This window comes from Pan troglodytes, chromosome Y (genome assembly GCF_028858775.2).
Source record: "Pan troglodytes isolate AG18354 chromosome Y, NHGRI_mPanTro3-v2.0_pri, whole genome shotgun sequence".
In the NCBI taxonomy this organism is placed as follows: Eukaryota; Metazoa; Chordata; class Mammalia; order Primates; family Hominidae; genus Pan; species Pan troglodytes.
In genome coordinates this window covers 32,734,000-32,759,906 of record NC_072422.2, presented here as the reverse complement: position 1 = coordinate 32,759,906, position 25,907 = coordinate 32,734,000, and the positions used below count along the sequence as shown (strand labels likewise).

The following is a 25,907-nucleotide window of genomic DNA, read 5'->3' as shown; positions in this document are numbered from 1 at the left end:
GATGTGCAGATTTGTTACACAGGTAAACATGTGCCATGGTGGTTTGCTGCACCTATCAACCCATCACTTTGGTATTAAGCCCAGCATGCATTAGCTGTTTTTCCTAATGTTCTCCCTCCCCACTCTCCAAACCCCAGTGCCAGCATGTGATGTTCCCTGCCCTGTGTCCATGTGTTCTCATTGTTCAGCTCCCACTTGTAAGTGAGAACATGTGGTGTTTGGTTTTCTGTTCTTGTGTTAGTTTGCTGAGAACGATGGTTTCCAGCTTCATCCATATCCCTGCAAAGGACATGAACTCATCCTTCTTTATGGCTGCATAGTATTTCATGGTTTATATGTGCCACATTTTCTTTATCCAGTCTATCATTGATGGGAATTTGCGTTGGTTCCAAGGCTTTGCTGTTGTGAACGGTGCTACAATAACATACATGTGCATGTGTCTTTATAGTAGAGTGATCTATAATCCTTTGGTATATACCCAGTAATGGGATTGCTGGGTCAAATGGTATTTCTAGTTCTAGATCCTTGAGGAATCACCACACTGTCTTCCACAATGGTTGAATTAATTTACACTCCCACCAACAATGTAAAAGCATTCCTATTTCTCCACATCTTCTCCAGCATCTGTTTCCTGACTTTTTAATGATTGCCATTCTAACTGGTGTGAGATGGTATCTCATTGCAGTTTTGATTTACATTTCTCTAATGACCATTGATCATGAGCTTTTTTTCATATGGTTGTTGGCTGCATAAATGTCTTCTTTCAAGAAGTGTATGTTCGTATCCTTCACCCACTTTTTGATGGGGTTGTTTTTTCTTGTAAATTAGTTTAAGTTCTTTGTAGAGTCTGGATATTAGCCCTTTGTCAGATGGATAGATGGCAAAATTTTTTTCCCATTCTATAGGTTGCCTGTTCACTCTGATGATAGTTTCTTTTGCTGGGCAGAAGCTCATTAGTTTAATTAGGTTTCTACTTGAGCCTTCCCTGGCCTTAGGAAATAGGTCAACTCTTGTTTTTTTGGAAAACATTTCACCTGGTCTTTTTTTTTCTTATGTATAATTATGGAATGTTTATGTAATTACATAATTACAAAATATAACTCATCATATATTAATTACCTTCATGTGTATAATAGCATAGATAGTATTTTCTTTAATCACCTCACACACACAAAAAAGAGAAACACACAGGCAGTGTTTCAAAACTGTCTTCTTTTTTCAAACAGAGGGTGGTTCCAACTTCATCAATACCTCATCGCCGTGAGGTGAGGCTAAGATGAGCATAACCAGTGATGAGGTGAACTTTCTGGTTTATCGGTATCTCCAGGAGTCAGGTAAGAGGCTTGGTTTTCTGTCGGCAGGAAATTCATCCTGAGCATCTTACAAGCAGAATGATCAACCCTTGATTCAAAACCAGGCTGTAGAAGAAGAAGAGCTAAGAAAGTTCTTAGTGCTAACAGGGAGAAGAGAAGGTTCTGGAGCCATGTCATCCCACCTTCCTCAACGATAATGACCCTAGTGGACTTTGTTATCTCTACATGTTTACTACACACAGCTGTTTTCCTAACCAATATACAGAGCCAGTGGATTTGTTTCCTACAACTGCCATAACGCAATACTGCAAACTGGGATGACTTAAAAGGAAATACGTTGTCTCCTAGTTCCTGAGGACAGAAGTCCAAGATCAAGATGTGGGAAGGTCAGCTCTTTCTGAGGGCGAGTCTCCTGTGCCCGTCCTGGCTCCTGGGGCCTTGCTGCAGTCCTTGGATTCCTTGGCTTGTAGGGGCATCACCCTCGTCTCTTGTGTTCAGATTTGACCACATTTCCCTGTGGTAAAGACAGTCAGATTGGTTTAGGAATTTACTCTACTCCAGGATAACCTAATTTTAGTAATTGATTCTGAATCCAGTTATAATTACATCTGCACTGACCCTGTTTCCAAATAGCATCACATTCTGAGGTGCACTGTTGATGAGCACTTTAAGCTGTGAATTTGTGGGGGTGGGGGCACAGTTCAAACACCAGCATTTGTTTTGGAGTCTTTTTAAGGTTTGTCCCCTTAATACCAGATTGAATATACAGTATGGAACCTGATTATTTGAAAAGGAACTCCCAGTTCCTTGGCACCCCCTCCCAGAGATGTATGTATTCTATTTGAGGGAAGCCAGTCGGTGGTCCCTTGGGCATGGGTTCTCTCACTGCTGTGTAGGGTACAATATAGGCATTGGAGCCACCCAGAATGGCTCAAGATGTGATCGTTAAACAAGTCTGAGTGAGGCCTGTTCATTTGAGCCTTGGTTTTCCTGCCCAGGCAATTGTGATCAAGTATGTGAGGCACGTAACATGTTGTAAATAAGTGCCCTCCCCATCAAGCCTGGGTTTCTGTCCCTTGTGCTCCCAGCTACCATTATTCATGGGAAGTGCATGCGCTTTCTGCATATATATCAGATACCTTGGATTGGCTCTTGTCAGATGCAGTATAAGCAATTGGTATACAAAACAAAATAGGTACTGCCTCACCCCTGGGAATCAGGGAAATAATAACCCCTGTGCTAATACCTCAACCTTGGCTCTTAGACTAGCACAGGTGATCTCCTGTCTCAGAGCTCAAAGCTTCCCAGAGGTGGCTGCAAATGGAAATCATGCATACCAAAACCTGCCTCCCTGTTCACTCATGGCATGTAGTTTAGCATTTAGCAACACCTCTGCACAAGGACGTGATGAAGGCCAAAGAGACTCACAGCATGTAAACAAGTTCCAGGCTGGAGCTGTCAGGTGTAAAAGTTCATGTGCACGGAGACAGAGCCATGCTGCTTGCTGGTCCCGAGGGTCCCCAAGTGTCAGCTTTGCTGGCCTCTTGGCAGAAGCCCCCAACTCTCCCCAGAAAGATCGTCTTCCTTATTCAGTGCTTGTTTATGAAGCTTCTGTAGCCAGGCAGTTGAGATGGAGAGCTAGAGCACAATAACGCGTAGACCTTGGCAAATGTCAACTTTATGTAACATCTGTGAGCTTCATTTCCTGATTCGACAGTGTTGCTGAAGTAAGATACCTTAGGTGGAGTTGGTATTGAAGAGAGAGACTATTGTACTTTCTTCCAATTATTGTGTGTATTGTGGTACTTTCTTTTTTTGAAATGGGGTCTCAGTTTGTTGCCCAGGCTGGCGCTCACTGCAGCTTCAACCTCCTAGGCTGAAGCCGTCTTTCCACCTCAGCCTTCCAAGTAGCTGAGACTACAGGCATACCAACATGCCCGGCTAATTTTTGTAGAGACAGGGTTTCACCATGTTGCCCACGCTGGTCTGGAACTCCTGGTTTTCAATGATCCACCCACCTTGGCCTCCTAGGGTGCTGGGATTATAGGTGTAAGCCACTGCACCCAGCCACTGGAACTTTTTGGAGTACTCCACAAGGTTGTATTTAAAGGAAGAAAGGAGCAAAGAAGTGTTCATTCTTGGGATGTTTTCTATGTTTACCTCAAGTCCTGAAGTTTTGGTTAGGTCAATATTTATTGAGCCACAATCAAGAAAGAGCACCTTCTCCTCAGCCTATCAATGTCTCCCTTCTACCTTAAAGAAAAAGGAAGGCCGATTGCAGTGGCTCACGCCTGTAATTCCAGTACTTTGGGAGGCCGAGGCAGGCAGAGCAGGAGGTCAGGAGTCAAGACCATCCTGGCTAACACAGTGAAACCCCATCTCTACTAAAAATGCAGAAAATTAGCCGGGCATGGTGGCAGGCTCCTGAAGTCCCAGCTAGTCGAGAGGCTGAGGCAGGAGAATGGCATGAACCCGGGAGGCAGAGCTTGCAGTGAGCTGAGATCGCGCCACTGCACTCCAGCCTGGGTGACAGTGTGACACTCCGTCTCAAAAAACAAACAAACAAACAAACAAACAAACAAAAAGATCATGCCACCGCACTCCAGCTTGGGCGACAGAATGACACTCCATCTCAAAAAAGAAAAAAGAAAAAGGAAAATGTTTCCTTGATCATGTTCCCTCCTGAAGCACCTGTACTGTCATTCCTGCACCCCACCAAACTCATTAAAAACAGATTCTGCACCTCAGAAAATGATTCATTCCTCAAATACCTCTGGTCTGACTTTCTCCATTAGAAGTCTTCAGTAAGTTCTGGGTTCCCATATCCAGTAATCTGACTGCAACTGGCATTCCTCCTTCCCTGCTCATCCATCCTTACCTGTGTGCAGCAGGAAGTGGGTATGGGGGTGGGGGTGGTGAGGAAGGGAGTAGGTGTTGACCTGCAGTGCAGCTGGGCAGGGTTCCCTGGAAGATCTGCTCAGAATCCTCAACCTCACCTTCCAGGTGCAGTGATGGACAAGTTCTCCAGAGTCACCAAGCTTGTGGCCTGAGTCCTGCTTCTGAGCCCTGGACCCAGCAGAATAGATGCCATTCCTGTCCAACTGTTCATCTCCTTTACCACCAGTGTCTCTCTTCCTCCCCTCTACCAGTATCCATGATGTCAGTTAGGATGCATTAGGCTGCAAGAAGGGGAATCTTCAGTGGAGCACTGATATCCTCAGATAGCAGGGGAGTAGGGTGTCGAAGAAGGACCCAAGACACACAGCTCTTCAAAATCAGGAAGGAGCCTCAAAAATAGATCTGTTTTGTTCCTCTGCCCACAACAGGCAGATGTCAGGTCATCTGGCTTTTAGCAAACCATGTATATTTCCTAACCTGTGTGGATTAGTGGATTTTCATTGTTGCCCTGCAAGGCCTTTGCCATCAGAAGCACTCAGTGGATGTTATCCATAGGTGGCATCTCAAAGCAGCGCACTCATGGCAGTCAGAAAAAGGAAACTAATTAGGCAAAAATTTTAAGTAGTAGACAACTTTTGCATTACCAAGTTCTAGTGCCAAAAGGAATTTGTTGTGTTTGCATGAGTTTAGCAGTCTGGCATTGATGGGTGACTCTATTGGCCTCTGTCTTACGGGATCCATTGCCTGGTCACTTGTGCTATCTGGGCAGCTTTTAAGAATCACATGGTGACCATGTGCCTTTCCTGTGAGCTCATGTTACCATCCCAGGAGCAGAGAAGCAAGGGAGCGAGCCCCTAGAAATGTGCACAGCCTGCACCTGCTGTAGTGAGCAGCTCCCCCAAATGCTGGGGGAGTTGTGAGTTGTTTGCCCCCACATATTTCTGAACACAGCCAGGGAAGTGGAAGTCCATTTTCCACTTAGTATGGAAAGAGAAAATTTGTCAGATGAGTTCCTGTAAACATAATAAGTATTTCCTCTGGGACTTCATCACCCAAAGTCCAAACTATAAAGAAGACATGTTCTTCCATACCCAGATTTTTAGCATACATGAGATAATTCACACAGACTTGCAAGGCATTATGAGGAACTTGGGACAGAACCACAGATTCAAACTGAATTTAGCTGGGAAAGAACTGCCTGCCACATAATCAAGTGATAGATTCGGGGGAAGGGAGGTATGTGTGAAAAGATTTTTTGTTTGTTTGTTTTGTCAGATGGGCTTCCTCTGTCACCCAGGCTGGAGTACAGTGCTGCAACCGTGACTTACTGCAGCCTCTACCTCATGGGACCAAGTGATCCTCCTATCTCATCCTCCCAAGTAGCTGGAACCACAGGCATGTGCCACCTCACCTGGCTAATTTTTATATTTTTTGTAGAGACAGTGTCTCACTATGTTCCCCAAGCTGGATTTGAATTCCTGTGTTAAAAGGATCCTTCTACCTTGGCCTCTCAATGTGCTGGGATCATAGATATGCACCACAACACCCAACCAAAATGATTTTTTAAAGAAGGGGAAAATACTGTCTAAAGAGGAAGGAAGAATGGAATGTGAGGAGCTGTCTTGAGCATAGTCAACACACATGACAGTTCTGTCATTTCAAAATTGCCTAGTGTCCCTTTGTGCTGAGCCCTCTTCTATTCCTTCCCTGCACCTTGCAGCCTACTCTGTGTTCTGTTCATAGAGTTTTGCACTCGTAAGAATGGCATAGAGATGGCATCATGCATTGTGTGGCCCTGAGATGTGACGTCTTTTATTCAACCTCATGCATTTGAGATTCATGCATGCTATTGTGTGCACCAGCCATTCTTTCTTTAATAGCTAAGTGACATTTCATATTGAAGGCCTTTTCAGTGATTTGTTTATCCATCCTCCTGTGGAAGGACATTTGGGTGCTTTCTAGGTCTTAGGGATTCCAACATAAAGCTGCAAAAAATATTTTCATACAGATCTTTTGTGTGAACATAGGTTTTCACTTCTCTCGGGTAAATATCTAGGAGTGGGATTGCTGGTTCATGTGGTTAAGTGTAGGTTTCAGAAACCAGTGCATTCTTTTCCAACTAAGGCGGAGGCAAGACACATGATAAATATGAATGGTTTTACAGAGATGAGTTCTTTGCAGAGCTTGTCTGCCTGTTGCTCAAGGCATATTGGAAAGTATGTAAAAGGACATTAGCTCTGGTGTATATATCTGCAGAACACTCATGAAGTTTGATTCTTTTTCTGAGGGTTTGCAGTTAGCCTTCTGGGCTAATTTCATGAATCTGTCAGGGTCACAGTTTCCATGGGCAAACATGAATGTCGCCTAGGTCTGCTGAGTGACAGAGCATCCTGGTTTGCACACCTTCCCCTCCTTCAGCAGTGCTGTTGGTGTAACTTTCTGCATATAAACAGAAAACTCTACAGTCTGGTTAGCCCTCTGGTGGGTAGACTCCAGAATCTGCACAGGACAGAGGCCTGTCTATTCTGGCTTTCAGAAAACAGGGTTCCTACCGGCTGGACCATATGGCAGCCAGGAAAGATCTCTGTGCATTTGCCCACATACCCATGCTGTACAAGTCATCAAAAATCCAGTGAAGCATTTTCCCCACCTATATATTTAACTTCTAAATCTACTTATCTTTCAGATAGATAGATAGATAGAGACAGGCTAGATAGATTAGACAGGTTAGATAGAATAGATAGAATAGATAGGTAGATAGATACATAAATATTAATAGATACATTAGGTAGATAGTTTAGAGTAGATATTGATAGATTAGACAGATGATAGATATAGATACATAGGCTGATAGATTGATAGATTAGACACAGTAGCTATTAATAAATAGATAGTAGATATTAATAGGTTAAATAGATGGATTAGATAGGGTAGATATTAATATATTTGAAAGATGATACATAGATAAGAGACAGATAATAATATATCAGAAGAGTAGATATTAATAGATAAATTAGATAGGATATATTGATTAGATTAGATAGATACATTGATTTCCTGGCTATGTGACGTACTTCACCTGCAGTACTTCTCTCTGGTGATGCTGTCATTCAGATGAGTTAGTGTAAGAGGAGTGAGTACGCAGAAGAGTGAATGAGATCTCAGTGGCCTCCTCTTTCCACAGCAAGCCCAAGCAGAAAGGTAAAAGGCTACACTGAGCACTCAACACACAGTGAGGTTGGGCTCTCCATAAGGAGTATGTAGCAGATGACCCAGCAACTTCACAACTGGTGCAGGTCTTGGTTAGAGTGAGGTAAGGTGGAGGGGAAGCACTTCCCTGAGGTGTTCCTGTGTTCCAGTGCTCCTCGTATCCTAGGCTTCTGAACAGAGGGCTGTCAGTTGAGTGAGTGGTTCTTGTCACCTCCTGTTGGCCTGGCGTTTCATGCTTCTGGAGTTTCTGCCCAAGTGGAGACCAAGGTCTGTTCTGTGCCAGTCTCCTCCTGTCACATCTGTAAGCTGCTGTTGTGAGGGCGGTGGTGTCAAGGTCAGCTGAATGGAAAGACATGCTCCCTCCTTCCAAGACTGACCTCACACTTTAGGGGGGAGTAGTACAGTGTGCTTTAAAAAACCTCAGCAGAAACAACACATATCCATTGACAGAGGAAATTCCATCAAAAGCATGTATGCATCCATACAGTGGAATATCATGACTGAGCTTTGAAAAGGAAGGAAATTCTGACACAGGCTACAGCATGGATGACCCTCAAAGAAATTATACCAAGTGAAATTAGCCAGTCACAAATGGCGGATACCGTAGGATTCTACTTGTAAGGGATACCTTGAGGAGTCTAGTCCAAAGACACAGACAGTGGAAGGGTAGTTGCTGGGGCATGGGGAGAAACGGAGGGTGTGGAGTTCGTATTTAAGGGTACAGTTTCAGTTTTGCAAAATAAATAAAATTCTCGACACGTTTGGTGGCGAAGGTTGCACAACAGTATGAATGCACCTAATGCCTCTAAACTGTGCACTTAAAAATGGTTAAGGTGGAGGCCAAGGTGGGAGGATCACTGGAGGCCAGGATTTCAAGCAAGCTTGGGCAACATAGCAACACCCTATCTCCACGAAAAAAATTTCAAAAATTAGCTAGACATGGAGGTTCACATCTGTAATCCAGCACTTTGGGAGGCTGAGGTGGGAGGATTGCTTGAGCCTGGGTGTTCAAGGCTGCAGTGAATGGGGATCATGACAGTATACTGCACCCTGGGCAACAGTGAGACCCTGTCTCCACAAAATAAATGTGTATTTTTACCACAGTTTTGGGTGACAGGTCACAGTGAGATGGTCCATGTGTAGATGCATTAAGTTTAGAAAATTAGTCTCAGAAGAGAGAACCACAGGAATATTATTACATTATAACTTACAGTGAATTATAATTAGTGTGAATTCCCAGTAATTATTACATGATAATGGCTTTTTCATAGTTGTGTTCAGTGTTTGGGGCAAGTCCCTAGCACAGACAGTGTCATTTGTTAGCTACACTGGTATCTGACAAAATTTGGTTATGAAAAAATTAAGCAGAAAATGTAGCTTTAGTCATAATAGCAATATTCTGGAATAAAGGCCATTATCCCTCGGTGGATATGGGTGAGGCAAGCTGTGTTGTCTCTGTGCCACGGAGCACTGCTCAGCTGTGAAAAGGAAGGAGCTGTGAATATGTGCGATAAGCTAAAGAAACCTCCAGAGTAATGTGCTAAGTAGAAAAAGCTGTCTCATAACATACCAGAATCTCTGGGACACATTTAAAGCAGTGTGTAGAGGGAAATTTATAGCACTACATGCCCATAAGAGAAAGCAAGGAAGATCTAAAATTGACACCCTAACATCACAATTTAAATAACTAGAGAAGCAAGAGCAAACACATTCAAAAGCTAGCAGAAGACAAGAAATATCTAAGATCAGAGCAGAACTGATAGAAAGAGAGACACAGAAAACCATTCAAAAAATCAATGAATCCAGGAGGTGGTTTTTTGAAAAGATCAACAAAATAGGTAGACAGCTAACCAGACTAATAAAGAAGAAAAGAGACAAGAATCAAATAGACACAATAAAAAAAGATAAAGGGGATATCACTACCAATCCCACAGAAATACAAACTACCATCAGAGAATACTATAAACACCTCCACACAAATCAGCTGGAAAATTGAGAAGAAATGGATACATTCCTGGACATATACACCCTCCCAAGACTAAACCAAGAAGAGGTTGAATCCCTGAATAGACCAATAACAGGCTCTGAAATTGAGGCAATAATTAATAGCCTACCAACCAAAAATGCTCCAGGACGAGACAGATTCACAGCCGAATTCTACCAGAGGTACAAAGAGGAGCTAGTACCATTCTTTCTGAAACAATTCCAATCAATAGAAAAAGAGAGAATCCTCCCTAACTCATTTTATGAGACCAGCATCGTCCTGATACCAAAACTTGGCAGAGACACAACAAAACAAGAAAATTTCAGGCCAGTGTCCCTGATGAACATCGATGCAAAAATCCTCAACAAAATACTGGCAAAAAATCCAGCAGTACATCAAAAAGCTTATCCACCACGATCAAGTTGGCTTTATCCCTGGGATGCAAGGCTGGTTCAACATACACAAATCAGTAAACGTAATTCATCACATAAACGGAACCCATGACAAAAACCACATGATTATCTCAATAGATGCAGAAAAGGCCTTTGACAAAAATTCAACAACCCTTCATGCTAAAAACTCTCAACAAACTAGGTATTGATGAAACATCTCAAAATAATAGGAGCTATTTATAACAAACCCTCAGCCAATATCATACTGAATGGGCAAAAACTGGAAGCATTCCCTTTGAAAACCTGCAAGAGAGAAGGATGCCCTCTCTCACCACTCCTTTTCAACATAGTATTGGAAGTTCTGGCCAGGGCAGTCAGGCAAGAGAAAGAAATAAAGCGTATTCAATTAGGAAGAGAGGAAGTCAAATTGTCCCTGTTTGCAGATGACATGATTGTATATTTAAAAAACCCCATTGTCTCAGCCCAAAACCTCCTTAGGCTGATAAGCAACTTCAGCAAAGTCTCAGGATACAAAATCAATGTGCAAAAATTACAAGCATTCCTATACATCAATAACAGACAAACAAACAGCCAAATCATGAGTGAACTCCCATTCACAGTGGCTACAAAGAGAATAAAATACCTAGGAATCCAACTTAGAAGGAATGTGAAGGACCTCATCAAGGAGAACTACAAACCACTGCTCAAGGAAATGAGAGGACACAAACAACTGGAAAAACATTCCATGCTCAGGGATAGGAAGAATCAATATCATGAAAATGGCCATAATGCCCAAAGTAATTTATAAATTCAGTGTGATCCCCATCAAGCTACCATTGACTTTCTTCACAGAATTGGAAAAAACTACTTTAAATCTCATATAGAACCAAAAGAGAGCCCATATAGCCAAGACAAACCTAAGCTAAAAGAACAGAACTGAAGGCATTGCGCTACCTGACTTCAAAATATACTACAAGGCTACCGTAACCAAAACAGAATGGTACTGGTATCAAAACAGATATATAGACCAATGGAACAGAACAGAGGCCTCAGAAATAACACCACACATGTACAACCATATGATCTTCAACACACCTGACAAAAACAAGCAATGGGAAAAATATTCTCTGTTTAATAAACGGTGTTGGAAAAACTGGCTAGCCATAGGCAGAAAGCTGAAACTGATCCCTTCCTTACACCTTATACAAAAATTAATATAAGATGGATTAAAGACTTAAACGTAAGACCTAAAATGATAAAAACCCTAGAAGAAAACTTGGGTAATACCATTCAGGTTGTCATCTATCCATCTGACAAAGGGCTAACATCCAGAATCTACAAAGAACTTAAACAAATTTACAAGAAAAAAAAATCAAAAAGTGGGTGAAGGATGTAAACAGACATTTCTCAAAACAAGACATTTATGTAGCCAACAAACATATGAAGAAAAGCTCATCATCACTAGTCATTAAAGAAATGCAAATCAAAACCACAATGAGATACCATCTCACACCAGTTAGAATAGTGATCATTAAAAAGGAAACAACAGATGCTGGAGAGGATGTGGAGAAATAGGAATGCTTTTACACTGTTGGTGGGAGTGTAAATTAGTTCAACCATTGTGGAAGATAGTGTGGTGATTCCTCAAGGATCTAGAACCAGAAATACCATTTGACCCAGCCATCCCATTACTGGGTTTATACCCAAAGGATTATAAATCATTCTGCTATAAAGACACATGCACACACATGCTTATTGCGGCACTGTTCACATTAGCGAAGACTTGGAACCAAACCAGATGCCCATCAATGATAGACTGCATAAAGAAAATTAGGAACATATACACCATGGAATACTATGCAGCCAGAAAAAAGGGTTCATGTCCTTTGTGGGGACATGGATGACGCTGGAAACCATCATTCTCAGCAAACTCACACAAGAACAGAAAACAAAACACCATATGTTCTCACTCCTAAATGGTAGTTGAACAATTAGAACACATGGACACAGGGAGGGGAACATCCCACACCAGGGCCTGTTGGGGTTGGGGGGATAGGGGAGTGATAGCATTAAGAGAAATACCTAATGTATATGACAGGTTGATGGGTGCAGCAAACCACCATGGCATGTGTATACCTATGTAACAAAACTGCACTTTCTGTACACATACCCCAGACCTTAGAGTATAATACTAAGAAAAAAGGAAAAAAAGAACAAGCTATGTCAGAAGATTGCAGACTATATGATTCCATCTATAGGACATGCTTAAGGTGCTGAAAATATACAGGTGGACACCAGATCAGTGGCTGCCAGGAGTCCAGAGTAGGGATGGGAGTGTATGCATTCAAAGGATGGTTATGTGGGAGTCATTTATTCTGAAAATACTGAGGACTCAGTTTTATTCAGTTTCTTATCACCCTTCATTGACATTGGCTCACCAATTTGTCTGAGCAATTCATCATGAGTATTTTCAGCACATTCATCTTGAGCACCAGCTGCTGTAGTGAGGAGGGTCACTGTGTGATATAAAGTCAGTTAAGATGGGTTCCCTGCCTTCAAAGGGCATCCGCCTTCTCAGAAGCCAGGAGCTGCATGGGAAACATGGGATGTAGCACATGATACCATGATAATACACAAGGATGGTGAGGAGCACTAGGGGAGCCGAGAGAAGAGAGCCATCACATCTATCGAGAGCATGAGGAAGGCTGCTGTGAAGGAGGGCATGCTGGCTGCAGCTGTAATCACTAGCAAGGTGGGCAGGGGGTGACAAGGGAATTCCAAAGCAGAGTTTCTTACCCTTGCACTTTGAAATCTGGGGTTGGATCATTTTTTCACATAGACAGCCTTGTGGATGGCAGGATGTTTAACCATATTCTTGGCCTCTACCTACCAGATGCCTGTAGCACATAGACACCCACTCATCCAGATGTTGCCAAATGTCTTCCCTTTGGGGACAAAACCAGCGTCACTTGAGAATTACTGGTCCAGACCTGGAAGTCAAATGGGAATGCAGGCTTATGCTTGGAGCACGGTGAGAGTCGGCATGGCTTTAGAATGGAGTACATGAGGTTTGGAAGGCCATTTTGAGGTGAGGAAGCTCACCCAGGCCTGCCGACCCTCAGCTGCTTTGGAAAAGGAGAGCAGTAGGCAGCTCATGGTGATCAGGAAAGTTACTGCAATGGGTTTGTGTTGCATCGGGCAGCACATGTGAAGTTCACAAGCTATTGCCTGATGCCGAGAATGCACTCATTAGACACCAGCTATCATTGTTATTGCGATTATTGTCAGGCATATCAGAAGAGAAGAGATGAACAAAGGGCTTGTAGACAGTAAGGGCCCAGGACCAGAGTGGAAGCAAAGAGAAAAGAAAGGCAGATAGGAGAGATATGGAGAGGATGGAGGCAGGGCGTCTAGGAGGCCATGACATTTGTTTACTGCTACTATTTGTGTACAGTAATCCCTGGGCATCCATGGGGGATGGGTTCCCAGACCCCCTTTAATAACAAAATCCATAGATACTCAAGTCCCTGATATAAAATGGCATAGTAGTTAACAGATAACTATTTTTATCTTCACCTGAAACTTATATCAAAGGTACATCCTCCTGTGAAGTTTAAATTAGCTTTACATAACATAATACCTAATACAATGTAAATGCTGCATTTGTTATATTGTATTGGTTTTTTATTTGTATTGTTATTGTATTGTTTCTCATTTTTTTCTATTTTTTGTTTTTATGTATGGTGAGTTATATTGGTGTATGTGGAACGATTGGATATGGAGATATGGATATGGAGAGTCAACTGTATATAAAAGCAGGTCGGCACACTTTTCTTCACCTTAGTGGTTTCTGTTGCACCTACTCAGTTCCCCCTGTGTAGTGTGAAAACAGCCATAGAAAACCATCAACTCATGGGTGTGGCTGTAGCTCAATAAAATTTTATTTAGATACACAATCACTGGGCCAAACTTGGCCTGTGGGCCTCAGTTTGCAAACCCATGATGTAGACAATTTAGGAATAGCATACAGTGCTCACTGGCTTTCATTAGCTATCAAGACTCCAATTATATATGTCTGTTAAATATTTAATGAAAATTCCAGATTTAATGCCACAAATTGGTGCCCTTAGTATTTGTTTCAGCTGAAGATGCAAAACCAGCACCACAGCTGCCTGAGAATTAGGTGTCTGCTTTTCTCTGCCAAATAAGCAGTATTTCTAAAAAGTAGTGACTAGTAATTTAGCAGATTTTGCTGATGAATCAAGCCAACATTAGCTGGGTATAGTGGTTCACTGTACAACTGAAATGGTTTGTGATGCCATTTCTGAGTGGTATGGTTTAGCAGTGTCATCATTGCAAGAAACAAAGTATGTACTTGGTTTGTTTTAAATCTGTTTTTATTGCCTTGTTAGATGAGACAAATTTTGTAAAGACCATTTCCTCTCTTGTGAGACTATTGCACCTTTCACTCCAAATGGACAGGTCTTTATGTGAAGGATCCTTCCATCCTTTCTGTGGTTCTTATTTTAAGGCTTTCTCAGTTTATTTTGATTATACTCTTCTTTTCTCCTTGGGAATAATCTTACCTCGTCTGATTGTCCTCTTTTACTCTAAGGTTTGTGCACAATCGCATGGAAAGAGTGGCTTACTTTTCAGTAGCAACAACCTAGAACCAAGCTGAAATGTGAGGAGAGTAGAGCTGGGAGTAGTGGCCTTTTAGGTGTCACCTCCCCACCATGGTGGGGTTGATGGAAACATTTTCGATTGTCACAATGGGAGTGGATGCTACTGGCTTGTGGTGGGTAGAGGCCAGGGGTGCTGCTCAACATGCTACAATGTATGGGACTGTGTGCACACAGCAAAGAATGATCCTGCCTAAAAGTCAGCCATGCTGTGGTTGAGAAACCTTGCTGAAGAGAGATTCATCAGGAATATGCCTTCCAAGTGGGTGGCAAGGCTGCTGGCTTCAGAAATGTCTCCAGCCTAGCCCAGATGTGACACTTAAGGAACCCAACCCATCACCCTCACACTATCTTTCATTGAGGTACCACCAAGCTCTTTATTCTCTTGCACTTCGATTATTCTCCTGCCCTTTAACTACTTCTTAACTCCTGCCCTTAACTGCCGCTGGAGCAGTCGTGGGTGCTTTGTTTGTCACTAACATTCTCATCTTTGTTCCTGTGGGTGTCTTGTTGGGCAGAAGAGATGTGTTCAGAGTTGCAGAAAAGCTGAGGAGGCACAAGGCACCAAAGTCTCACCACTCTGGCAGACTGCAAATTAATGTGTTCATTAATTCTGGACCCCAAGTTGGAGGGGTGAGATGCTGGCAGGAGTGCAGGCAGGGCTGGCCCTGGAAGAGAAGCATCTTCTGTGGAGGTGCTGTGTCTTCCAAGTGCCTTCCACACACCCTGGCACTTGGCCTCAGCAACCATAGCCTAAGATGCTGATGAATCAGGCCTAAGAGGAAGTGGTCAGGCCTCCTCTATTACCTAGTCCTTGGGCATTGTCTCAGTTTGGGCTGTAATCAACACCTTAGACTGGGTAATTTATATGCAACAGAAATATACTGCCCACAGTTCTGGAGGCATCCATGATCAAGGTGCCAGAGATTTGCTTTCTGATGAGGTCCTGTTCCTCAGGGATGGCTCCTTCTGTGTCTTCACATGGTGGAATGGGCAGGGGAGCTTGCCTGAACCTCTTTTATATGGGCACTGATCCCATTCATGAGAGTGAAGCCCTCATGCCTTAATCACTGCCTGAAGTCCCCACCTCTTAATAGCATCACTCTAGAGATTTGTCTAGCACATACAAATCTGAAAGGAAAACAAACATCCAGAACATGGCAGGCATTATGCTGTCCCTAAATGAATATCAGAACTAGAAAATATCCTAGTGGCCATTTCATTTGACATCCTCATTGTACCAACAAGGAAACCTGGGAAAGTGACATTTCTACTTGCTATGGTCTTCTCTCTTGATTGACCCTGTCTGGGGAATGGCTCCTGTCCCTTGTGTGTGCCTCATCAGCAACTCGAGGTCCTTTTTATCTCCACATTGCAGAGGAGAAAATGCAGATATAGCCAAATGAGGCAATGTGGACCAGGCACCCAGTGGTAGAGCAAGGACAGAACCCAGCCATCCTGCCTGCTTCTGACATTTTCTCCATTCCACTCGCCTGCTTACCTTCACAAGATCACAAGGCCAAAAATCAATAAGAAAGTCTTAAAAGCAAATGGACTGAAAAAACCACTGATGTAGAGCCCATATAGAGATGCATTCCAAGAAATACAACTAGTAAAGATTTCAGCAGATAAGAGGACTTCTGATAACAGTACGTCCCCTAGGTCTTTATGAAAGTGCCTATTTCCAGTCATGACAACCTGCCCTTTCCAAAAGAGGACCCAAGCTGATGAAAGATGTTCAAGGTAACAGTACTCCTGTATAACTTTATGCTGCACATTTGTCATTGTGTATCTGCACAAGAAATTCCTTCCAGCAGACAACTTTCAGCTCTCTTTGCAGAAGTCTCAGACTACCCACCCTTGGTCCGTCTTTGCTGGTTCATCTCCTTGTTCCAATAAGCTTTAGTTGAATGTGAATACCGTTGTCCACACAGTCTAGAAATGAAATTTGCATTGGAGAGCATAGTTATGTAGAGAATTAAAGGTATGCAGCCAAACCATGTACTCAACATTAAAAATCCAGATGAGACAGAAATCAGGGGCACACTCTGCCTTGGGTTAGAGTGAGCATTGCACACCATTCTTTACTAGTTGCCTGAGTTGCACCCAGGCTGACTGCTGTTCAGAGCTGCCACTAGTCTAGCTGGACAGCCAGATGGCAATGGAGTCTGTGTCCATGCAGGGAATTCAAGAACTTTTGTTCCTCTGCCTTGGGTCTTGAAGTGAAAGGTAAAAAGTGTAATCTTGCAGTCACATAGCCTATGGTTCACATTTTGTTTCATCTTCTTATCACATGAACCTTGACCTGATGTTTCCAGTGTTTGTCGTTACATGTGAAAGAAAAACAGTACCAACTCCGAACAGCTACTGCAAAGACTGAGATAGTTTACAGAGTACTCAGGTTTGGTTGAAGATGGTAATGTGGTCAGAATCGGCTCTGTTTCACAGGGCATGTGACTGCAGGTGTCAGTTCTGTGGCCCAGTGTGGTTGCAAGAATGCATCAGTGAGACTGGATGAATAAAATATGCCAGAAGCATGAGGCTTTTCTTCCGCAGTTGATTTGTCAGCCATGAGGTTTGTTTTTCAGGAGCCGTAATCAGCACCTAATGCTGTATTCTTCTGAATTCAGTAGATGTTTCTTGATGCTGTTTCATGATGGCTAAGAGTGTTTACTGGCTACCCTGGCTTGGATCTCAGGCCCACCCCTACAAACTGAGCAATGGGAGGCTGTCAGTTATCTTCAAAAGATCTCAGACACCTGATTTATCAAAGGGAAAGGGGCAGTGATAGAATGGTGCGGCGAGGCTTAAACCCATTGAGTAGGAGCCACTTGAGTGGCCCCCCATCAGCCATGAGAGTCATGATGTCTATGAGAGAGGAATCACTGTGGCCCAGAGTAGATAAGGAAGATTTCATGCAATGGAGTCTTGAGCCAAGAATGCAGTGAGGTCCTGCTTCATCCATTGACTGGGGGTTTTTCTATTCCACACTTTGCCAAAGACCTCAATGATAAAAGCTTGCAGGTGAAACATGGTATAGTATGGCGGGGAGTGGAGTCATTGGTGAATACAAGGGTGGATTGCTTCATTTGGTAGGAATGGGTAGATGAAAAGGAAGGTGAATATATAGAGAGAAACAAGTAAGAAGGTTAGGTTCTTGTAAAGAAACTTGGCTTATGTCCTTCAAAAACACAGTGAGGAATTTCAGTGCACCCCCAGACCACCTCTGCACCAGGCAAAGTGACCCAGCCCTGCCAGCCAGGGTTGCCTGTATTAGGAAACTCCCTGCAGCACCCTAGACTTGCCGGCAGTAGGATGCCACCTCCCTGTCTTTGATGAAGGGCTGTCACAGCTTCCCCATTGCCCCTAGACTTCCACAGAATCTCAGTGGCCTTGGCTTCTTTCCTTGAAGCAGGTATCATCCACAAGAGCAAGGTATGGCTTTCTGTGTATTCAGTACTGACCCCCTGCCCCCCAACAGCTTCATCAAGAGCCTTTATTCAAAGCTGATCTGAAAACACCTTTAAATTGCCAAGCGTCATTGATCAGCAGCTTCCTACAGTGGCAGTGAAAGAGATGATGCACTGGGGCAGAAAAGGAAAAGAGCCAGTATCTATTAGAAAAGATAAAATTCCCAGTATTCTGAGAAAATGATTCAGCACCACACCAATCAGTGCACAACGGGCTTGTTTCTGTCTTTGGACTTTGGGTTGTAATGCAATTGCCCCCAGTGCACTTGGGTTCAGTGTTTGCTGTTCCCTCATCTTGGGCTGAAGAAAGGTGCCCTGTGTGCTTGCAGGGGGTGACACAGAGAAGCTTCAGCATGACCTTCTGCAAAGTCATGTGAACCATGGAGTCGGGGGATCCTGGAGTCAAATTTCTTTAACAGGAATGTCCAACTGGGGCACGCAGGGCAAACTCTTTATTGTCTGTTCTCTGCTTTATTCCTTTTTTTTTTTTTTTTTTTGAGATGAAATCTCAGTCTGTCACCCAGGCTGGAGTGCACTGGTATAATTTTGACTCACTGCAACCTCCATCTCCCAGGTTCAAGCAATTCTGCTGCCTCGGCCTCCTGAGTAGCTGGGACTACAGGTGTGCACCACCACGTCCAGCTAATTTTTGTATTTTTAGTACAGACAGGATTTCACCATGTTGGCCAAGCTGGTCTCCAACTCCTGACCTCAGGTGATCCACCTGCCTTGATCTGCTAAAGTGCTAGGATTACAGGTGTGAACCGCCATGCCTGCCCTGGTCTCTGCTTTATTCTTAACAATACTGAAGTGGTTCTACCATTAAAGGCCTTTGTTCTAAGATACCAATTTTGGTCTTCCTGAATCTGAAACCTCTCCCTCTCCCCTTGCCCTTTTCCACCTTACTGGGCCCAAATCAGAAGGGCCCCTGGGCATCCTACAGTGCTGTCTTAGCCCGCAAATTAAATGTGTCTCAAATCTGCAGGCCACTTTCAGATCTCAATGGCTGCGCGTCCCTCCTTCAATTTGGGTCTCACTCAACGTCAGCTTTCCTCTCTTGCTGCAGGTTTTTCTCACTCGGCTTTCACGTTTGGGATCGAGAGCCACATCAGCCAGTCCAACATCAATGGGACACTAGTGCCACCAGCTGCCCTCATCTCCATTCTCCAGAAGGGACTGCAGTATGTAGAGGCTGAGATCAGCATCAACGAGGTATGTAGCTGCTGGGCCTGGCCCCCAAACAGCAGAGCCCTGGGAAGGTGCAAGAGCTTGGAACACATTAGAAGCTAAAATGCATTTCCCTCAGGCATTTGGGATTAATTCGGCGGCAGGGTGCAGTGGCTTATACCTGTAATCCCAGGACTTTGAGAGGCTGAGGCAGAAGGATCACTTGAGCCAGGAGTCTGAGACCAACTGGACAACCTGGCAAAACACCATTTCTACAAAAAAATTTAAAGATTAGCTGGGTGTGCTGGTACACACCTGTTGTCCCAGCTACTCAGGAATCTGAGCCGAGAGAATGATACTGCCTAAGCCCACAAGGTCAAGGCTGCAGTGAGCTGTGATCACCCGAGGGCACTCCAGCCTGGGCAACACTGTGAGAGCATATATCTAAAATAAATAAATAAATAACGGAAGAACACTCGTTTCCACCCCACTTTGTGTTAACACCTTATTGATGTGTTGTGTGTATACATAGTAACGAGTTTCCGGTGCCCCTCCCACATGGGTCTGTGTATTTTATTTAAACGTGGAATCACTGGCTGCTGAATGATGGAAAAAATTATATTGCCACATCTGAAAATGATGCAGCAAACCCTCAACTGCTCTGGGCTTCAGAGTGGACTTTTGCCTTGCACATACTATGACTTGCTCTGTCTTCTTGATTTCTTGGAGTAGGTTGAACGTGTGTTTCCTGGGAACCTGACAGAGGGCATCACCAGAGGCTACATCAGGGCAGAGAGGTGATAGCTCTTGTGTTAAAGAGAAACTCAAGGATCGCTGTAGAGCTGATGGGGTGGGAGGATGGAATCATAAACCCACATTAAAATTATGCACTTGGCTGGTATCCCATCTCGCTTTTTAGATTGTACCACAATAAGCTATTGTGCCAGTTTTATACAAATTTTGGTTTTAAACAACACCCCTTTCCCTGTCTTGCCCCATTCTGCTGTAGTCTCAGGAATCTATAGTGAAGATCTTCTCAACTTCTGGGAACTTCTGGAATCCACTCTCTTTCTTGCCACCTTCACCTGTGTCTGTTTTATTTTTAAATTAAATTAATGTTTTTTGAGGCAGGGTCTTCCTCTGCAACCAGGCTTGAGTGCAGAGGCACTATCACAGTTCACTGCAGTCTCAACCTCCAAAGCTCAAATGATCCTCCCACCTCAGCCTCCATAGTGCTGGGGCCACAGGCATGCGCCACTATGCCTGCAGTCCGTGTTATTGATTCCTCAGTCCCCAGCTCCATTTTTCTCCTACGCTGACCTAGATGCATGATTCTGCCTAACTTCTCTGTTTTCTACCTGGCAGTTGCATTTTTCCAGGATTCCCTCTATCCTGTATTTCTGGGAACCGGTCTCACCCTTAAAAACCTTTGCAGCATGTTATGTTGCTTTCTTTTCATGATTTAAAAACCTCTTTTAGAAAAATCACAAAGTAATATATCCTGTTCTCTTTTCTTCTTTCCTTTTTTTGTGGGGGGCAGGTGTGGGGTGGACAGGGTCTCACTCTGTCACCCAAACTGGAGTGCAGTGGCATAATCATAACTCACCACAGCCTCCGCCTCCTGGGGTCACATGATCCTCCTGCTTCAGCCTCTCAATTAGCTGGGACTACAGGTGCCAGCACACCCAGCTAATTTTTGTATTTTTTGTGGTGATGCCATTTTGCCATGTTGCCCACACTGGTCTGAAATTGCTGGGTTCAGCTGATCCTCCAACCTCTGTCCCCCAAAGTGCTGGGACTACAGATATGAGCCCCTGTACCTAGCTCATTGTTTTCTTACATTTTTGCCTGCCATTTTGCACAAAGCCATAGCTGTAAAAACTCTGGTGTCTGTGCTCTCTCATGCTCTTTCTTCCCTGGCAACCCATCCATCTCTTTCCCTTCTTCATATTGGATTCCTGGGATCTTCAAGTTACCCTGTCCAGCACCAACCAGTGTCCTTATCCTAGTGTTACCAGTGGAGGGTGTCCAGGTTCTTGGTGTCTTGAACAAAGAATTGGACAAAACACACAAATAATCAAGGATGGAACAAAGGGATTTATTGAAAATGGAAGTACACTCCACAGTGCGGGAGCCCAAGCCCAAGCATTCGGGCTCAAGGATCCCATTACAGAATTTTGGGGAGTTTAAATACTCTCTAGAGGATACATTGGTTCCTTGGTGTACACCCTATGTAAATGGAGAGGGTGAAGTAAAGTTACAAAGTCACTTACTCGGCATATGCTCTATTGAGAGGATATTTCCTGTCATAGTTGAAGTGCGAATCGACCTTATGTTCCCTGCCTCCAGATCCTATTGCCCTGCCTCATTCCCCCCTAAGAAATGTGATCCTTATAAATATTTATGTGATGCAGAGGGACCAATGGTCTTTTTTCTGTAACTGCTTCTTGCTGGCTTGTGCCGTAGTTCTGAGCTATTGGGGATCATGGAACCCTCACCCTGCTGTGTCTAGTGGAGGCAGGATAGCTCCTTGATGGCCAGGGGTGCTGTCTTCACCTGGAAGTGGAGGGAACTGTTGTTGCATGATCATCTGAAGCTTGATGGTCTCCAGGAGAGAGGAAATGCATTTGGTTAAAAGATATAATGGGAACTTCAGGGGGTGGATACTTATGCTGTCAGGAATGTTTGTTATAGAGATTTGCAGGAGGAAAGCAAAAACTGGCTTGTGGTGTGTTCTGGGATCTACGTGTTTCCTTAAAGTCTTAGCACAAATGACTGCATTTTGGTTCGGTTTTGTCTGTTGGGGCCTATTGCACAAGCTTAGTCCAAAACAATGATCTCCCAGAATTTTGTTTTAAAAATTCCCTTTTTTGATCAGGTTCTCACTTAGGTAAGAGTGTGACCAAAACTTAGGGCCCTATCACCACTCTCATTTACCATAATTTTGGATTTCTGGTCTCAGCACATTATTCATAGGTTATACTGTCCTCATGGTGGCACCTTTCTTTCAGCTCTTGTCATTCCAGTTGAAGAGAGACCATTTGACATTCTAGAGATGGCTACAGGAAAGCATTTAAAGCCTTTGAGAGAACACAGCACGTCAGGGAGACTATTATTATGACTGTTGGGAGTATAATACCAAGACATTGGAGTATGTTCTTTACATAAGGTCCCCATAAGCCAAACCTCCTAAAATCAAGTAGATCAAAGAATGAGCTAAATAGTCAATTCATTTTCTAAGCAGTCCATTCATCAATCTCCTACCACTGAATCTCTATACTCTTCATTTGACGTATTTCTCCATAGGCCGCAAGTGCCAGGAGCTGCACACGTAATTCTTTGTGCAGCCAATTCTATTATTTAGCATAACTTTCACAGGAGGATTTAAACTCTCTTGTGTAACTGTAGACTTTACCATAGAATGTGCCATAGAGCCTATTATGGGAAACACATTTTTAGTCATTAGTGTTTTACTTTAAACCCCTGAAAAAGGACCTAACAAATGATTCCCTTCTAGAAGAGTTGAAGGCCTCCTGGCAGTGTTCTCTTTAAGCCATAATGTGCATTAAGAGAAGTGAACCAATGTTTTGTTTTTGACTGATTACAAGGCAAAGTATGTACCATTAAAATTTCTTACCTACATTAGGCCTTTATCCTTTATCTATCAAAGATAAACATCCATATATAAGGCTGGCTACAAACTCCTTCAAAAATAAATGTATGTCCTGTAAGTGCATATAAGAGACTCCTTTTCCATTCCAGTTGTTCATAGAGGCATAAGCAAAAGAAAATATTCAAAGATAAGAGTTTCTTGATAGTAGAAGTCTTAATCTGTGAACTTGGGAAAAGCTGTTCACATCAAGTATGCCATCTCTTTCCTGAGAGAAATTTCCCTGGTTAGTTTTACCTTAAGAGTTCCAATAGGTGTGCAGTTCCAAGAGCATGGAGGGACGCTTCTCAGTTGCAAGACCAACAGCCCAAAGCCTGAGGTCCCAAACACAACAGTGTAAAAGTGTTCTTTAAGTTTTAGGGTACATGTGCACAACGTACATTGTAGTGTGGATGGCAAAAGCAGTCTTTCTTTGATGTTCTCAGAAGATCCAAATCATAAAAAGCTTTCTTTACCTGCTGAAAATACTCCGTAGCATAATAATTTGCTGTTATAACATCAGCCCTCCTGCATGGGAAAACTTCTTTTCAACCAGAACATGCATTGAAAATAACAATTAAATGAAATTCCTTTATAAAATGGCCCACCAGCTGACCAAATGTACCTGAAGAATTTGTAAGTTACCACACCAATGTATTCAATTTGGGTTATTTTATCTTTTCCATGCTGAGTCATGGCATGCAGAACTTTTAGTAATAAGAGCTTTAAGGACTCAGGAGGGACAAGGTGGCCATCCTCCTGGTTCTCCATGAGTCCATGCCTAATTAACATTAGATGTATCCTCTTTAATATCACATGTTTTTCCAAATTAGGTGTATAGCACTGATTAATGGGTTATCATAGGTAATGTGACTGAGACTGTGGAATTTATTCGAATTGCGTATTTAAAAAATTTCAGTATCAGCTGCTTTAACATGAAAATCCAACAAAGTATTTTCCTGATATTTGATTTTTGTTTGTTTGTTTCGTTTTTTTTTTTTTTTTTTTTTTTTGAGATGGAGTCTTGCTCTGTGGCCCAGGCTGGAGTGCAGTGGTGCGATCTCGGCTCACTGCAAGCTTGGCCTCCTGGGTTCACGCCATTCTCCTGCCTCAGCCTCCCGAGTAGCTGGGACTACAGGTGTCCACCACCATGCCAGGCTAATTTTTTTGTATATTAGTAGAGACGGGGTTTCACCGTGTTAGCCAGGATGGTCTGGATCTCCTGAGCTTGTGATCCACCCACCTCGGCTTCCCAAAGTGCTGGGATTACAGGTGTGAGCCACTGCCCCCGGCCGATATTTGACTAATTTTTTTGTTCTGCTTCGGTTAGCAGCTTTATACAAGGAAATTTGGTTATTTCTGTGGTTTACAACAACAACATAATAAACATAGTTAGACATTAAAATTTTACAAACCCAATACAATTTTGGAACATATATTAGTGTTATTCACAAAAATATAACCTAAAAAAGACTGAATATCATTTTTGCAGTCCTGTGTATCTAAACATCAAATAATCCTATTTACCTCTTTTCTGGATGTTTTCAGGGGCCCTGTGATCCATCCAAAAAGCCAGGCATTAGGAAAGACATTGAAACTGAAGTTAGATTTTTGAATTTCAGATTACCATAAATTATGTATTTTGCCAAAATCATGATTTGGAAATTTTAAAGAAGTGAAAACTTTTCATATAACCTTTTATTTTAAAAAAAAATTATACTGTTCTTACACACCTTGCATGTAAAACTGTTTCTAGCAGTCTTAATTGCATGTTACAATGTTGATTCTTAGCAATTTAATTTTAACATAAAACCTGTTATGTTAATTATGTGCTAGGTGTTGATAAGATCTGATTGTTTCCAGCAAAGCTAGGGGTGTGGCCAACTCCACATGTCCCCAGGACTTACCTAGCTGGAAAGCAGGCAAGTTAAACAATTCTCAAAAGACAAAGAAGCAGCTTATAACCTTAAAGCATTTAGCAAACCCAATATTTGGACATAATTTAGACCATATATTTATTTACATTTTGAAGAGAATTGTATTTTACCAATAACTTTAAAAATTGTCTTTATTTCCCAAAGATTACTCAAGTCATATGAACTAAGTAAAAGGCATTACATTTTTTTTTTTTTATCATACTTTAAGTTCTAGGGTACATGTGCACAATGTGCAGGTTTGTTGCATATGTACACATGTACCATGCTGGTGTGCTGCACCCATTAACTCGTCATTTACATTAGGTATTTCTCTTAATGCTTTCCCTCCCCCCTCCCCCACCCCACAACAGGCCCTGGTGTGTGATGTTCCCCACCCAGTGTCCAAGTGTTCTCATTGTTCAGTGCTCACCTATGAGTGAGAACATGCGGTGTTTGGTTTTCTGTCCTTGTGATAGTTTGCTCAGAATGATGGTTTCCAATTTCATCCATGTCCCTACAAAGGACATGAACTCATCCTTTTTTATGGCTGCATAGTATTCCATGGTGTATATATGGCCACATTTTCTTAATCCATTCTATCATTGATAGACATTTGGGTTGATTCCAGGTCTTTGCTATTGTAAATAGTACCGCAATAAACATACATGTGCATGTGTCTTTATAGTAGCATGATATATAATCCCTTCTGAATATACCCAGTAATGGGATCACTGGGTCAAACGGTGTTTCTAGTTCTAGATTGCCACACTGTCTTCCACAATGGTTGAACTAGTTTACAGTCCTACCAACAGTATAAAAGTGTTCCTGTTTCTCCACATCCTCTCCAGCACCTGTTGTTTCCTGACTTTTTAATGATCGCCATTCTAACTGGTGTGAGATGCTATCTCATAGTGGTTTTGATTTGCATTTCTCTGATGATCAGTGATGATGAGCATTTTTTCATGTGTCTGTTGGCTGCGTAAATGTCTTTTGAAAAGTGTCTTTCATATCATTTGCCCACTTCTTGATTGGGTTGTTTTTATTTTTTCTTGTACATTTGTTTAAGTTCTTTGTAGATTTTGGATGTTAGCCCTTTGTCATATGGGTAAATTGTAAACCCATTTTGTAGGTTGCCTGTACACTCTGATAGTAGTTTCTTTTGCTATGCAGAAGCCCTTTAGTTTAATTAGATCCCTTTTGTCTATTTTGGCTTTTGTTGCCATTTC

The 25,907-nt window shown here is 42.7% G+C and overlaps 1 protein-coding gene across 1 annotated transcript in view; it reads left to right on the top strand.

The window, feature by feature from the left end:
• The first annotated feature begins 1,261 nt into the window (after window positions 1-1,261).
• TBL1Y (transducin beta like 1 Y-linked) overlaps window positions 1,262-25,907 on the top strand; it is a 77,417-nt gene continuing 52,771 nt past the window's right edge. The window contains 2 exon segments of the mRNA XM_024354835.3: window positions 1,262-1,334; window positions 19,016-19,161. Coding sequence (XP_024210603.1) covers window positions 1,277-1,334; window positions 19,016-19,161 — 204 coding nt within the window. The 5' untranslated portion in view covers window positions 1,262-1,276.